The sequence below is a fragment of the Heteronotia binoei genome, chromosome 9 (genome assembly GCF_032191835.1).
Source record: "Heteronotia binoei isolate CCM8104 ecotype False Entrance Well chromosome 9, APGP_CSIRO_Hbin_v1, whole genome shotgun sequence".
Lineage (NCBI taxonomy): Eukaryota > Metazoa > Chordata > Lepidosauria > Squamata > Gekkonidae > Heteronotia > Heteronotia binoei.
In genome coordinates, this window is record NC_083231.1 from 93,397,263 (window position 1) to 93,413,151 (window position 15,889).

At 43.6% G+C, this 15,889-nt stretch overlaps 1 protein-coding gene across 1 annotated transcript in view; it reads left to right on the forward strand.

Moving 5' to 3' along the window:
* TSPAN5 (tetraspanin 5) overlaps positions 1-8,793 on the forward strand; it is a 111,110-nt gene extending 102,317 nt beyond the window's left edge. The window contains exons 3-8 of the mRNA XM_060247041.1: positions 895-1,041; positions 2,830-3,000; positions 4,657-4,782; positions 5,797-5,844; positions 5,953-6,069; positions 7,533-8,793. Coding sequence (XP_060103024.1) covers positions 895-1,041; positions 2,830-3,000; positions 4,657-4,782; positions 5,797-5,844; positions 5,953-6,069; positions 7,533-7,598 — 675 coding nt within the window. The 3' untranslated portion in view covers positions 7,599-8,793. The remainder of the gene's footprint in view (positions 1-894; positions 1,042-2,829; positions 3,001-4,656; positions 4,783-5,796; positions 5,845-5,952; positions 6,070-7,532) is intronic.
* The last annotated feature ends 7,096 nt before the right edge of the window (positions 8,794-15,889 follow it).

The window sequence follows — 15,889 nt, forward strand, 5'->3', positions numbered from 1 at the left end:
TTCAAACTAATGCTAGTTGAATTATGCTGCTCCAGGCTTAGTCATGAGGCTTAAGATTTGTTATTCCTGCTTATCTGTATAGAAGACCTGCAGTAGTATAATTGAAGCTTACAAGCGTCTTCCCTAAATATCAGGAGCGGCCCTGATGGGTTGTATGAAGAAAGCTACTTGTCTTTAGTTATATAATGGTGGGTGGAGAGATTTAATCAATGGGGCTATGAGCGAAGAGCATATTTTTGGATACTGTTTTGTTTTCTCTATGTGGCAGCATAAGGTGGAATGAGAGACAACGTTCCCACTAATTGCTTGGATCCACAGGAGTGTTTACATGGACAGGAAGTGCTTCTTTATCATTGCCTCCTGCAGCCCAAAATGTCCCTCCAAATGCTGTTTCTGTGGGACACGTACATGCTCTGCTGGATCCAAGCTGCTGAGTACCAAAACATCTAAATGGAAATAGGAAAATGATTCATCCACCAAAAAAAAAAATATCTGTAATTGGTTGGCAGTCTGAATTTGTGCTCCTCTGACTTCCCCATATGAACCTTTTCGCTTTTCCTTCCTTCCCCATTCATGCTTCTTTAGCCCCTTGACAAATTAGTTCTGTACAGATGTGTGTTGAGTGACAATTCCTGTCACTTCCTCACAGAGGAAGTGGCCAGTGCCTCCCTACATTGGTGTGGTGATATTTCAACACAAAAGAACTGACAGGAAACATCAGTTTTTGCACAAAACCTTATTTATCTTTCTCAGGCACAAAGGCAGTACATCAGTTTGTCTGTTTTGATTTCTGTGTTTAGGTGGGGGGAAGAAAACAAAATGAAGATCAACTGCAAGCACAGATAAGCCGGATGCATCTGGGGACCTGTTCATATTGTTTCTGTTCCTCGGCAGGGAGTGCTGTCCAACATCTCCTCCATCACGGACTTGGGAGGCTTTGATCCAGTTTGGCTCTTTGTTGTGGTGGGAGGAGTTATGTTCATCTTGGGCTTCGCAGGATGCATTGGAGCGCTGCGAGAGAACACCTTTCTTCTCAAGTTTGTAAGTAGAGCACTGTTGCTGTTACGGCAGCCCATGAACAAAATGGCCAAGTATAGCTTTTTGACACTCTATTTCAGGAGTATTGAACTCATTTGTTATGAGGATTAGATCTGACATAAACGAGACCCTGTCGGACCGGGCCATGAGGCCATGTCTGCCTCACAACAAAAATGTAATGCCAGGTAGCAGAGATATAAACTTTATAAAGGAAACAAACACAGATATTTTAAAAACGTAAAATAAAATATGCTTACAACATTAGCTCTCATTGGTCTTTTTTGTATCTCTCCCGTGAGATCCAGGGAATTGGGCAAAGGAAACTGTGGCTCTTCCTTCCTCAGGTGACCAGGAGGGGTGAGCAGAGCCTCAGCCAGTAGGAGGAAGAGAGGCTTGGTTTAGTAGCTCTGCTGTGAAATTGAGAGAGCCTGGCAAAGCAAGCTATCCCTTCCTCCCCAAAGGAGGAGCCTCAGCCAATGGAGAAAATAGAGACTTTGCTCTGTAGCTCCTGTGCTATTGAACAAACCTGGCGAGGCAAGCTGTTATGCAGAAGGAAGACAGCCAGTTGCTTGGAGGCCTGATAGGAGCCATATGTTTGACACTCCTGCTCTAATTGATGCAGTGGCCTGCCTTGTCCCTCCCTTTCAAACATTTAGTGTTACGGAAAATGAGGTACATTTGCATTTATTTGTTTACACCTTACTTTTCTTCTCCAGTGGGACTCAAAGCGGGAGCGAATATCAATCTGCCCTCCTCCATTCCCTCACAACAAAAACTCTGTGAAGGTCACCCAGTGAGCTTCCATGGTAGAAGTGGGGATTTGAACTCAGGTCCCCCAGGGTCCTAATCCCCCGCTGTATCCGTTATACCACATTGGCTCTCAATGAGAGATTCTGACCAGTTTTTCTCAGTGGGTGCTCTTGTCATTAGTCCAGGAGTGAAAGAGAGTCATGGCTAACCTGTGCAAACATAGATTACATAGCATTAGACTCCTGGACATTGCTTACAGAGGTAGCTTATCAAGGCTGGATCCATGTATTGCTGATTAGAGTTGCCAGCCTCCAGGTGGGGTACGGAAGTCTCCCAGAATTACAGCTAATTTCCAAACTACAGAAATGCGTTCTCCAGGAGAAAATGGCTGCTTTGGAGGGTGGAACTTTAGCATTGTGCCTTGCTGAGGTCCTACCCATTCCTCCCCAGGCACCACCCAGGAATTTCCCAAACTGGAGTTGGCAACACTATGTAATCACCCCCAGCACAATATTGAGTGCTGTGTACTACCTATAAAAGACTCAAGGCAGTGTAGATGACTAGATCTCTGAAGCCTACTGGCCAAAGAGAAGAACTTTGGAAGAACTGTGGTGCCTTCAGAGATGGTCGATCAGTAGAAAGCTCCGTTGGCCTGGTATGCTAGGTGAGAAAGATCTGCAGTCTACAGAACAAACCTCATGCTCATACTTGGTAGACGTGTTAGCGTTTAGCATTGTAAGTTTGAAAGGAAGGAGGCAAAAGAATCCTAATGACCAATTTCTGCCCCCAAGGTAGTATTGTCTTAATTTCAGTCCTTCAGAGATTAATCCATGTAATTTGAGAGTTGTCAAGTCAAATGTTGAAGTAAACGTTCTTCAGGAGCTTAGTTTCTCTGTTACTTCTATGTGTAGCGTGTATCCCTGCATCTGTATATGGACCCTAAAGTGCTCGTTTGTGAGTGCATTACAGTTTAGGATTGATCTGTTTTCTCATGGAAGCGAAACAGTAAAAGAGTAATAATAAAACTTCTCTGCTTCACAGTTCTCCGTATTCCTGGGAATCATCTTCTTCTTGGAGCTCACGGCTGGTGTTCTGGCCTTTGTCTTCAAAGACTGGATCAAAGACCAGCTATATTTCTTTATCAACAACAACATTCGCGCCTACAGAGATGACATTGATTTGCAAAACCTCATAGACTTTACGCAAGAATATGTAGGTGGCATTCCTGCTTGCTTTTCAAGAAAGTAAAGTAGCCCTTTCAACAATGCAGGTCCCTTCCCCCACCCCCTTCTGGCTTCTCATCTGCCTGTTCTTGTAAAGAACAAAAAAACCACCTACAGTTTGAGCCCCCAAGTTTGTTAGCAAATCTCACTTTGAGAGACTTGTATTTTGGCTTAAGTTGGTAACCACTTAAGCCCAAACAAAAGCAAGGTGTAACTTCAGTTCAAGCATCCCATTCAAAGAGAGCCTTGCTCTTAGGGCTCAATATAGTCTGGTCTTGCATGTCTTCTGAATTATATACATGCAGCTTAAAAGATGCCTTTTTAAGAGATACCATGGGGAAGAGGCTGTGGCTCAGTGGCAGAGCACCTGCTTTGTATGCAGAAGGTGCCAAGTTCAGTCCCTGGCATCTCCAGTTAAAAGAACCAGGCAATACGTGATAACGAAAGTAAAAAAGGAAAGTTCCCCTGTGCAAGCACCAGTCATTTCTGACTCTGGGGTGACGTTGCATCACAACGTTTTCACGGCAGACTTTTTTACGGGGTGGTTTGCCATTGCCTTCCCCAGTCATCTACACTTTCCCCCCAGCAAGCTGAGTACTCATTTTACCGACCTCGGAAGGATGGAAGGCTGAGTCAGCCTCGAGCCACGTACCTGAACCCAGTTTCCGCCGAAATTGAACTCAGGTCGTGAGCAGAGAGTTCAGACCGCAGTACTGCAGCTTTACCCCTGTGCCACGGGGCAGATAATGAAAGACCTCCACTCAAAAGCCACTACAAGTCTGAGCAGACGATAGTGACTTTGAAAGATCAGTGGTCTGATTCAGTGTAAGGCAGATTTATGTGTGAACGTAGATGGTTGATGAGTCAGTTTGTAGGCCAGCATTGCAAGCCCACTGATTTCAGAGGCTTTAGACTGTATGAGTTGTAACTTGAGCCCAGTACTTGTGAAACAGCTACTACATTTCTCCTCAACTAACAGCTTTCCAAGAATAGTGCAGATCTTGGAAGCTAACTAGGGTCAGCTCTGGTTAGTACTTGAGCCCAGTACTTGTGAAACAGCTACTACATTTCTCCTCAACTAACAGCTTTCCAAGAATAGTGCAGATCTTGGAAGCTAACTAGGGTCAGCTCTGGTTAGTATCTGAATGGATACCAAGGAATCACATGGTTGATACACTGAAGCAGGCAGTGGCAAACCAGCTTTGTTCATCTCTTGCCTTGACGATCCTATAGGCCACCATAAGTCAGCTGCAACTTGATGACAAGAAATGAGGCTAATAGTAAGAAGCCCCTTGCAAAGTTGATTAGTGGATTTTCTCTATGCCACCACAACTGTGCAAAAGAAAATTTGCTGTGGTATGGTGAAAGTAGCTCGATTTCTGTGGAGTGCAGCTGTAAGTGCGTGCGCGCATGTGATATATTTTGAGGAGAAATGTACGCCTGATTTTGTGTGTGTTCCCAGGACTGGAAGTCACTTGAAATAGTGTTAGCTAGAATGGTAATGTGTGAACCCAGTTGGAATCCTTGGCCCATGTTTCAAAAATCGTCATGGCCCTTTTCTAGTTCTAGTAGGAAACAGCAGAGAAATGCCTTGATTCTGAGCCTTGCTGATAGTTGCTTGCCATCCTTGTTTTCTTTGCTTCAGTGGCAGTGCTGTGGGGCTTTTCAGGCAGATGACTGGAACCTCAACATCTACTTCAACTGCACGGACACCAACGCCAGCCGAGAGCGGTGTGGGGTGCCCTTTTCTTGCTGCACTAAAGACCCTGCTGTGAGTCCAGTGGGTGATTTCTGGCAATGTTGCCGCATGCTACATTCGAGTCTAGTAGTACATTAGAGACCAACAGGATTTTCAGGGTACAAGCTTTTGAGAGTCAGAGCTCCTTTTGAGAGATAACTTGCCTGCCCATTTATCTCACGCCTTTGGCACCATGAGGTGTTCTCTAACTCCTTGGCCTCGCCTATCATTTGTCTAACTTGGTACCACCCAGGCTAGTTGGAAGCAGTCCAAGCAGATTGCCAGTGCAATCCTGAGCATGCATAATAAGAAGGAAATGCCTCTGAGTTTAATGGGGTTTACTCCCAAATAAGTGTGTCTAGAACTGCGACCTGCTATTGTGTAATAGACCACAGTTGTTTAATACATGGCAGGGGGTGATGATAACATTTAATAAGGGGTTTGGATCCATGAAGTAGCTAAGCTTAGCTTGGATGTCATGGTGAAGATCTCTTAGATTGCAGCCACTCAAGAGGAAGTGTGTTTGCACTAGCATGAGGGCTCTAATCTTCCAATGGGAGAGACAGGCTGTAGTTGCCTTAGCTCTGAATGTGAACTTGAAGGCCCTGTTCTCCCTGAGGCAGCAGTGCTGATTCTAGGCTGAATTACTTTGGGAGAGTGGCGAGACTAGCATGATGGAATGCGGTGCTCCCCAGTCTTAAAAAGTTCTCTGCATGCTGCATTCTGGCAAGTCAGGGAGACGGCTGTTGTCCCTCACATCTTGGTTTCTACATGGAGGCTGAGTTTTTTTCCATTTCTGTGAGGAAGCATTTAATTGTTTGAACCTCCCATCTTACAAAGAGAAATGCTGCAGACTAGGTACAGCTTATTGCTTCACTAAGCACTGGCCCCTGTGCTGAATTATTTTGGGGGAATGAGGGAGCCTTTTTGAGCACAAAATGTTTAAAGAGGGGTGGAAGAGAATGGAGATTTGGCAGGTGGAACAAAACAGAATCCTAATGCAGCAGTGTATTGATGGGCATGCTTTTTGTTTCCTTGTTCTCTCAGGAGGACGTAATTAATACTCAGTGTGGCTATGATGCCAGACAAAAACCGGTAAGTGTTTCAGCTTTCTCCTCTTTGTATAATGGCTGGGAGTTGAGATATGGAAGCCAAGAGGAGTGTTATGTGATTTTTAAAAACGTTTCTCCCATCTTTTGGCAGGAAGTTGACCAACAGATTGTCATCTACACAAAAGGTTGTGTCCCCCAGTTTGAGAAATGGCTGCAGGAGAACCTAACTATAGTAGCCGGAATCTTCATTGGAATTGCGTTACTGCAGGTAAGCAGTAACTTACAAGGCAACAGTTTAAACCTAGGACAGGATCTCAAAGCAAAAGTGGACTGAGAATTCTTGTACGTCAACAAACACTCAGTTGGTTTTCAAAGTGCGTCCTTTCCCCTTGGCCACCAGTGGGAGAAGGTGGGTGGGTAGGATTGCCAGATCTAGGTCAGGATCCAGGTGGGGGGAGTGATGTCTGTAGTCTGGAGATGTGAGCTGTTACTCTGGGGGAACCCAGGCTACACCTGGAGGTTGGCATCCCTGTCTCTGCCCCAAAGTATCATGCCACATTTTTGTCCCAGTCCATTCATTTGAACAGTTGCATGTATGCTGATCTAGGAAAATTGTCTTGTTCTGGTGCAGAAGACATCCTCTGATACTTTTTTCTTGCTTTTCTCTAAGATTGTGGGATTGCCCTTCTGAAGAAAGCCTGCTTATTGGGGCTTCAACATCTCCCCCCACCTTTTGAATTTGCAGGTTTCCATAGTAATGGGCAAGCTTTTCTAACTCTGGATATTTGGGATGTTTTTGAAGGGCCTGTCGTATTATACTCCAGTTGTCTTTTTAGGTACTTAATCCAAGTTCATCTCAAGAGGGTTTCTGCAGGTGCACCGGAGGTTTGCTGAACCCCTCTTCCCATTTCCCCCTCCTGCAGGAATGATGCTCCAGAGGACTTTGCCCACTTTTAGCTGTGATCCATGATCAATTTACTCTAGGAGTGGTACTATCTAATTTAACTGGACTATTCTATATTAAACGGAGTTTGGATTGCTGCCATTGTGTTGGGGGGAAAATGCATGCTTTGGTTCTACTAGATCAGGGGTGTCAAACATGCAGCCCAGGGGCTGAATCAGGCCCCCGGAAGGCTCCTGTCAGGCCTTCAAGCAACTGGCAGTCATCTGCTTCTTTCTCTCTCTCTCTTGCTTCCTTCTGCATCACAGTTTGCTTTGCAAGGGTTGCTCAATTGCACAGGGAATACAGCCTCTATTTTCTCCATTTGCTGGGGCTCCTCGCTTGGGGAGGAAGGTGGAAGGAATAGCTTGCTTTGCCAGGCTCTCTCAATCACACAGGAGAGCTACTGAGCCAAACCTGTCTTCCTTCTATTAGCTGAGACTCCTCCCCCTACTGGTCCCCTGGGGAAGGAAGGAAAGAGCCAGAGCTTCCTTTACCCAGTTCTTTGTAAAGAAATCACCTTTAAGACCAATGACTACTAATGTTTTAAGCATGTTTTAAGTTTGTTCGTTTTTTAAATCTTTAATTTTGTTTGTGTCTTTTATAAAGTTTATATCTCTGCTACCTAATCTTAAATAGGTATACACATGACCTGGTCCAACATGGCCTGGCCCAACAAGATCTCATTTATATCAGATCTGACCCTCATAACAAATGAGTTCAACACCCCTGTACTAGATGGTTACTGTTGAGTCTTGATTCTGGTTAAGATGGTGTCTTATTTGTTTCAGATATTTGGGATATGCCTGGCTCAGAACCTGGTTAGTGATATAGAAGCTGTCAGAGCCAGCTGGTGAACTCACTGATGCAAGCAGCACAAGACACTGGGCCATCTCAGCCTTCAGGACCTCCAACTGGTGTACCCATTGGACACCAAGCAGCATAGAAATGAGTGATGGGGAAGCCCGAGTCATCCCAGGTTGTTGTAACTGCAGTGGGCCCTTGTTTTTTCCAAGGGAAACAGCAACAGCCACTACCGACTCACTGACAAAACTTCCTCAGATCTCCAGTCTGAAATTTGTTGAGCTGTGAATCTCTACTGTATCCCTGACTTGAGTCCCAGGTGGAAGCTCCTCCTTCCTTCCTGTGGCGAATGGTCTCTGTTGATGGAACCTCAGTGAGTTTTGCTGTTTGCCCTCCATGGCACAAGCTTGTCTGTGGCTGCCGACAGTTGAGGCAATTTTCCTCTTCAATGCGCTCCAAAGGAATAGTATGTTTTCGGCATACAAAGAGGCTCTAAAGTCCTTCTGGAAAGAAACCCATCAAACAGAAAAACCACTTTCTGCTTCTTTGGCTGCATCACTTAAAAGCAAGAAACAATCTTCCTCTGGAGCATCAAGATCTGCTCCGCAATGCCCTCTGCTGGGAACCAAGACCTTTATTTCGTATCCTCTTGCAGCCTTTGGCTAGGGAGACAAATGAATGTGAGGTTTAAAGGCAACAAACTTTGAGGAACAAGGTGGTTACGATCACTCATTATAATTTTTAACAGGCGGCAGTGTATAAAGAGTGTAAATGGTGACGTCTCGGACCAACTTTGTAATAAAGAGAATGAGAAATATGGTGAACTTAAAAGGAAAACACATCATAGTATACCAAATGTTATGGGTTACAAGTGTGGATTCTGTGGAAGTACATTTATTTGGTATAGTCTTTGGTCATTGTTGTGGTAGACTTTGACACAGTTGGACAAATGTATAATGTGGCCCCCAGATTCTCCTTAGGTGGAACTTCCATCTCCCATTCTTTTCTTGCATGTGGTTGCCTGTAATCTTTGAAATCTGTTCAGTGAGGCTTTGTTTTTGTATCTGTATTTCTGAGTCAGCTTCCAATTCTAACTTGCTTATTTATTTGAGTAAAAGTGGATGAAATGATGAACCGTTCACATCCCCTCATTTTGTAAAGATTTGGGAAAATGTGTTTTTCTGTTGGCCCCACAGACATATTTGCATCTATTAAAAATTCTTTCTGTCTCTTACTGATCAAAACCAATAATGCTTTACCTATGTTTTTTTTAGAAGCCTCTAAAAATATGCAGTAGTAATTATTTACCGACCACCTTGGGGAAGAAGCAAATGTTGCAGAAAGAAAGAAGTACAAACTCCCTCTATGACTGCGATTAGGCATATGATTTTGGTTTGTTTAGAAACAGGTTTCACTGAGGTAATGAAACAACATTCTAGGTGAATGTGCTTTAGGATCTGGGTATAACTGTGTGAAACTTGTTTTTAAGTAGCGGTGGAAAACACTAGATTGATGGTGCCTTCTGTATGAGTATTGAATTTAGTTCTCATCAAGTCTTCTTCAAGTGGGGCCTGAACTTGTAGAGAAATTCAGTCAATGTATTTTAAGTACATGGCTGGGGATCCTTATGAGCGTCTTAATGAGTATGGAGAGGACCCTAGAATAAACAAATTTCCAGAGATTAGTTATGGGCATACCTATTTAAAAACCGTAACTTGAAAAGAAAAATGGAAGTATATTCAAGATGAACAGTCTCTGTCTGCAAATCAACAAAAAAAATCCCACCTCCTTTTATTTTAGTGGAGTGTTGCTGGGCAGGAGGCCGCCATTTTGTCCCGGCATTCCAACTTCACCTTTACCTTGGTGTTACCTCATTCATAACAGACCCCAGTGTTATCTGTTTGGTTGAATATTGTATACTGTCTCTTGCTCTCTAATATGAATTTCTGGACATCAGGTGCAGCGATTCTACAAGGATAAAGAATATCTGCTTGACTCTTTAGATCAGTGAGCCTTTCTTCTCTTAGCATGGCTACAGCAGTCACTAAAAATGCTCAGAACATAACTTCTTGCCTCTGGATGGCAAAATAAAATATAGGATGTAGGGAAAATGGTAACATTCTGACACAGTTCCTGGGTTTTACATGCTTAGGAGTTACAGATTCTAGAAATGAGAACAAATGACCACAATGCCAATGTTATCAAAAGCATCCAGTGAATATACTGAAGAAACATTCCTTTTTTGCTATTGCTGCTTCAGGTTTCTGAGGGGAAAATGTCCATTCTTGTACACACCTGCAGCTTTGTTGTGACCTGTGCTTCTTGTTGCTCCTTGTCCAGTTGTCAAGTGTGAGTTCATGTGCATGTTTGAAATGACAGAGGGGAGAGTTTCCATGTGGCAAGTTGTGATTTGTCTCGCAACAGAGCTTTCTTGTTGTTGGGCCACCTCCATGTGCTGAATTTTATTGTTGTTCTCCTTTGGGCCAACAGTTGATGTTGCAGTGTCTGGATTTCCTTCTGTGGCATAAAGGGGAGATGTTGTGATGGACCCGGAAAAATAGGATACAACAGATAATTAAGGAGGGCTGCTCCCTCCTCCCAGAACTTCAGAATTGTCCAGTACCTGCACAATGTGTGTGTCTGTTTTCCCTAGCTTGAGAAAAAGATTAAGCACTAACAATTTTTTTTTAAAAAAATCTTATTTTAAGTAGTTATCCAATTAACACACATTTCCTTGTTTGGTGTGTTTTTATTTTATTTTTATAAACGGGGAACAGTCTCTATCAGTTCTCAAATACCATGAACCCGGCATTTACCTCTAAATGTAGAGACTTTTTCAGAAGACTTTCCAATTAGTTTCTCTACGGCGTCTACAAATTCAAACAAACACTGTTTAAGTATATGCCACTATCCAGAGGGTTGGATCTTGTGAACTGCTGAAGGAGTTCACAGAGATTAAATCTCCTCCTTCCTTCTCCTTTTCCTCTGCAGGGCCCTCCCCCATGTGGTGTTGTGTGAAAAGCTGGGGGTGGGGTGTTGAAGGATGGGATGTGGCAGCCTGCAGTTTGAAGAGGCAAAGCAGAAATCATTCCTCCAGGACATACTCCTTTGCACAATTTTTTCTTCTGTTTATAAAAGAGCTCATCCTAATCAGTGTGTATGAGAGATTTCTGCTGATTTCCCCTCAAATATCTTCCCCTCACAACGCATCCCCTTTTGTTCCTGAGGCACCTTCACCTTCAGGACCAGTTCTTCCGTGGACTACAGGGGACCATGAACCCTTTTTGTTTGCAGATTTATAAAGATACAATGCACTGACCATGAGGGTTCACAATTGAAATTTCTCAGATTCCTTGATAATTTTTTCTGGCTATATTCTGGCTTTTAGAGTCTGATGGTTTCTGACACTGGTTATGGTGGGAAATTCCCGAATGTTGGGCTGCACTTTTAAAGTTGACTTCTAACAAAAATACCTGGGAACTCATTTCTGCACATGTTTTCTCACATTAACTTTTCAATGATGCAGGGACACTTTTAAAGGTAGCCAGGGGAAAGTCAATATATATAAGCTTGTATGTGAGGAGAAATGCGTAACTCTAATCTTAAATTGCATGTCTGGGTTGGGTTTGGGGGGTTTTTTGTTTGGTGCATCTGCCTTGATTTCTCAAATTGGAGCTGAGATCTTTCCAGGAAAAAGATATTTTCAATCAGGACCAAATGCAGGAGAATCTGAACAGGGAGGGCAGAATAAGACAGCCAGAGGGCAAGCAGACTCGTGAACTCCATTGCCAAACACAAGAAATAATAATGTCCTTTCCGAAAGGATTGTTTCCGCCTTGTTTTCTTGTATTCTCTTTAAGGAAGGAGAACTTCAAGGAGGATCATGGAGGAGAATTCTGTTCAGTGGGAAGGGAACTATTTATGTTTGAGCCAAACTGCACATGACATTGGAGATCTCCCCATATATAACTCAAAGTTCTGATCAAACTTTTTGCCCAGGTAGGGATAGCATTCTGCCTGTGTCTTTTCCCTATTGTGGCTAACAGCTGCTCTTCTGATGCAGTTTTCTAATATCAGTTGTGAAGAGGCATGGGTTCTGCAGACTGCCCAAGTCAGGTCTCTGTGCATCAGATTCATGGCCAAATGTTTAGGTGTTGAAATTGGTCCCACTCCCAACCATTCCTACCTCCACCCACCAGTTCCCGTTCCGTTTGTTCTTTGCCTGTTCACGACCAATACTGTTTCCAAACAGCTGATGCAAAATTGGTACACCTTTACATTGTCTTCTAGGGAGACTTGTTTGAAAGTCAGAAAAAGATTCAAGCTCAAGAAGCCACAAATGAATTCAAATTTTGGCATGGGTTGCCTGCTACCTTGCTTGGAACTGTTGGAGATGTACCTTAGAATTTGCCTGGCATGTGTGATTTTTTTTTTTTAAGGCTGTGGAGTGATGGGATCTTTTCCCAGACCCCCACAAGCTCCCTCTATTGTCAGGGCAATATTTATATGGTGCAGTCCATCTCGCATTTGCTTCCTTGACCAGTTAGTTAATGTGAGCAGATGAATTAATGGTACCGTTTTATGCGGCATTATTCCAGGCTGTGCCCACTAATTTTGTACAGAACTGTGCTAGAAGGGAGATTTAGAATTTTGCTGTTGTTTAAAAGTCCCCACAATGTTTAGAAATACTGAGTTTGTTTTTAATCAACCACTCTTGTTTGAAGCCTCCCTGCTCCTGTCCTTACTAGTCTTGTTCAAAGCAGTGGAAACTTTTTGGTTGATACTTTTCTGAGACCTTCACAATAAGATGCTGTTAATACATGTGTTGTGAAATCAAGACTTGGGACCTGTACAAGCCAGGTTCCATCCGGAGAGTGTAAATAATTGTTGTAATGTACGTAATAGCATGCCAGTGAACTGATCCTTGTGCAGGATTATGAATCATCCTAAATGTATTATTTATACTGAGAAGGGATGTACAATGTGAGTTTGCCTATTCATTTTAAAACGTAAAAACAGAGCTTTACGGCTCCATTGGTTCGAGCCTGGAATGCTTTAGTAGCCTGGCATCTAGTGTCTGCAAGGCAGAAGTGCAGCTTAACAAAACTGGTTGAGAAAAACTGCAGATTTAATTTGTTCCTTCAAGAACCGCTTCTAAAGTTTACTTAACTCTTCCTTTTGCCTGCTTTGTTGCAGCTTCCTCTGCTTCTTCTCGCTCAGTATTGTCCTGATAATGAGGCTGGCTCTTCACCAGCCACACATACCAAAGGCAAAGGCTGTTTGTAGATGAACAGGATGGTCTGCTCTTTCCTTCCTGCTAATGGGGCTTAATGTTAAGTGCATCTGTAGCTGGGACTGAGAACGCCTAGAGTCACCACATTCTTTCTGCTCTTCCCAAGAATCTCCAGGGATAGTTCTTTCAGGGAAACTTGCTTTAGTGCCATGCCAGTGTGTTATACAGAAGAGGTACCCTGAAAAACCTGTGTAAAATGGATCTTAGGAGCCTGGTGCTTTTAAAACGATCCCTGAATGTTTCATAGGAGCACCACAAACAAAAATTAAACTGCTGAAGCTCACAGGAGAAAGCACACGGCTGGCAATTCCAGCGGAGGCCTGATAGACCTTGTGTGGTTCAGCGATGCAGCCCCTTCCGCTTTGCAGAACGGTGGGGGATGAGAGGTGCAGGGTCATTTTGGGGCACACGTGGTTTGAGGACTGGTGCTCAGTCCCTACTGGAAGCTCCCACAGCTTACCTAACAAGGGCAACACGTTCTTTCAGCGAACACAGTCTGTGCTGAGCACATGCTGTCAAGTTTCTTCAGCTGTCTAACATCCAGCTTGCTGAAGCTTATGGGCTGTTGTTAGAATCCTAAATTACATAAAGTACGAATGCAATATGTATGAATATACACAAATCTGTCTTCCTGCCCAAGGGTATGTTGACACACAGCCCCAGAGGTTGCTTTTTCCCCTAGAGGCAAGTGTGAAATGCAGAGCTTTTTGGTAGAAGGTGTTGCATTGAAATTGTGAATTATCACCTCTACGACTTATTGGTGATGTGCTGATATGTGAGTAGGCAAGGGGTTTAAAGTATTCAGTGCTTTTCCTGGGGATCAGTTTTGAGTGGACCAGGAATTAGAGGGGGGGAAAGGACAATACTCAGGAAAATACTCTTATTCCACCCCCTGCCAAATAAACAGTTTTCTAAATTGCCTGGTAATTGTCAGTCCCAATGTGTAAGTTATCTCTAACCCCAGCCCTACTTTGGCAGCTTGTGGTTGCTGATCACCCTCTTCTCTTCTCCTCTCCGCTGTGACACTGGTGGCTGTGCAGGCTCTGGAGGCTAGCGTTCTCTTCCTCAATTCCTTTTCCTGCTCTGGGAGATATGGTCTCTCTTTCTCCCCGCCCCCCTCCACATCTGAAATGCTGCCTCATCTTCTTTTGCAGTGCCTAGGATTGCTGTGACATGTATTTCTCCTGGGGTGCCTGGCAGCCAGGCAGAACACCAAGCCCCAGCAATCCTGCCAACTGGAACACAAACACAACAGTGTTCCAGACTCTGGGAAAGGGAGTGAGGAGAAACAGATCAGTCTTCCTCCCTCCCACAGCAGGGGGAGAGATGTTGCGGCAGCCGCAGAGCTCTTCTAAGGCTCTACTTAAAACGAGCTGAAGAAGAACTTGAGAGCCATAATATCTTTGTACTGAAGGTGAGCAGATGGAATTGGGCAGCATCGTCACCATTTTGGAGTTCTGTCTTTTGGTCCCTCCCAGTGGGTTTCAGTCTTGTTCAGAGATTTGCCCAGGGTGAAGATACTGCTGCCTCCTTCCACCCCCTGAAGCATGGAGAAGATAGATCTACCCATGTATAGAGTGGAATCACAGAGAAGCCATTCTTGCTTCTCTGTGTCAGGCATCCATGTGTTTATCCACCTCACAAACGGCATGGTGGGAGGAGGGAAGGTGTACAAGCTTAATCCTTTATCATAGCAACAGGATCTTTGGCTTGGACAAGTATTGACCTTGGGCTGGTCTGCTGTAGTTTTGCTTCCATGTTTGGTGCCTCATATTGTTTGCAAAATGTTGTACGGGGAAGAGAAGTAATGCACTTCAGTACTCTATGGAATTGCCAAGAATGGCCTTACCAGTGTAAGGGTTGTGTTTAGGTTACTGCAGAGAGCTTGAATGAAACTGTAGGGCACGTGGTAGGGTGTGGGAAGGGAAAACGTGTTTTTCTGTGCGTATGTGTACCTGATAAAGCTGAATGCCTAATTAAACTAAGGATCAGAACTACTGAAGCACTGTAGATGCTTCTTCCAGTATGAATGGTGACAATAAACTGTACCTTTTAAGTGTCTAAGTGCATCCATTGTAGGCGGCTTTAGCAAAGACGAGCCTGAACAACTTGTTCTGCTCCAGAGAAAGGGGGGACGGGTTCTATATTGCCTTGCCGCAATACAATAAAATGCTTATTTACTTCCAAGTGACTCTCTTTCCCTAAGCTGTTGCACGTCACAGTGAAAGGCACTTGCTGTATTTACCAGTGTGTTGTTTCTTTTTATATGAATGTATCTTCCTGTGTCAAGAGAATCTTGTAAATTGCAAAATTGATTGTAAAAGCCAATTAAACTTACTGATGGAAAGTGTTATTATAACAGAAGTGCATGCCAGTACACTTTTGACTGAGATTTTGTTTCATTGCTGGTTGGTCACTTTCAGTCCAAATATGGACAGGTTTGTTCCTCCCCCCCACCCCGCTTTGGCTTAGTGATCATCCGCCCTCACATCAGAATTTTGATGTATTGTAGCCCATGCAGGTTTTGGTGGATGTAATTGGACTCATACATGAAAGTCAACACAACTTTTTGGTGTTTAAGGTATTGAAAGTGGTCTTTGTCATGCTCTTTGTATTTTATTTTTAATAGATGCAATTTTTAGGAATGTTTTAATACATTTATGATGGACAATATAGTTTTACTAGTTGTGCAGTATTCTGTATTTACTTAAAGTAAATCATTTTATATGCAATTTGTTAGTTAATTACAGTTTTATAAATAAAATTGCGTGATGTCTGGGACTATTTGACTACTGCTACAGCCTTCAATCTCCAGTGTACGAAGTGGTTCTGGTCAAAATTAAACTGGTTGCTTAAGCAGCACGGTCAGGTAATAGCTGACAGAGAAAATCAGCCTCTGCTAACTGAAGTGCTGCGGTAGCACACGTGGAAGGAATTCCAGGATTGCAATTGATCACAAGCTGAATGCACATCAGTAGTCCGATGCAGTGGCAGAAATGGCAAATGTGATTTTTAGGTTGCCTTAATGCAAGCATACCTGACCTAGGGAGA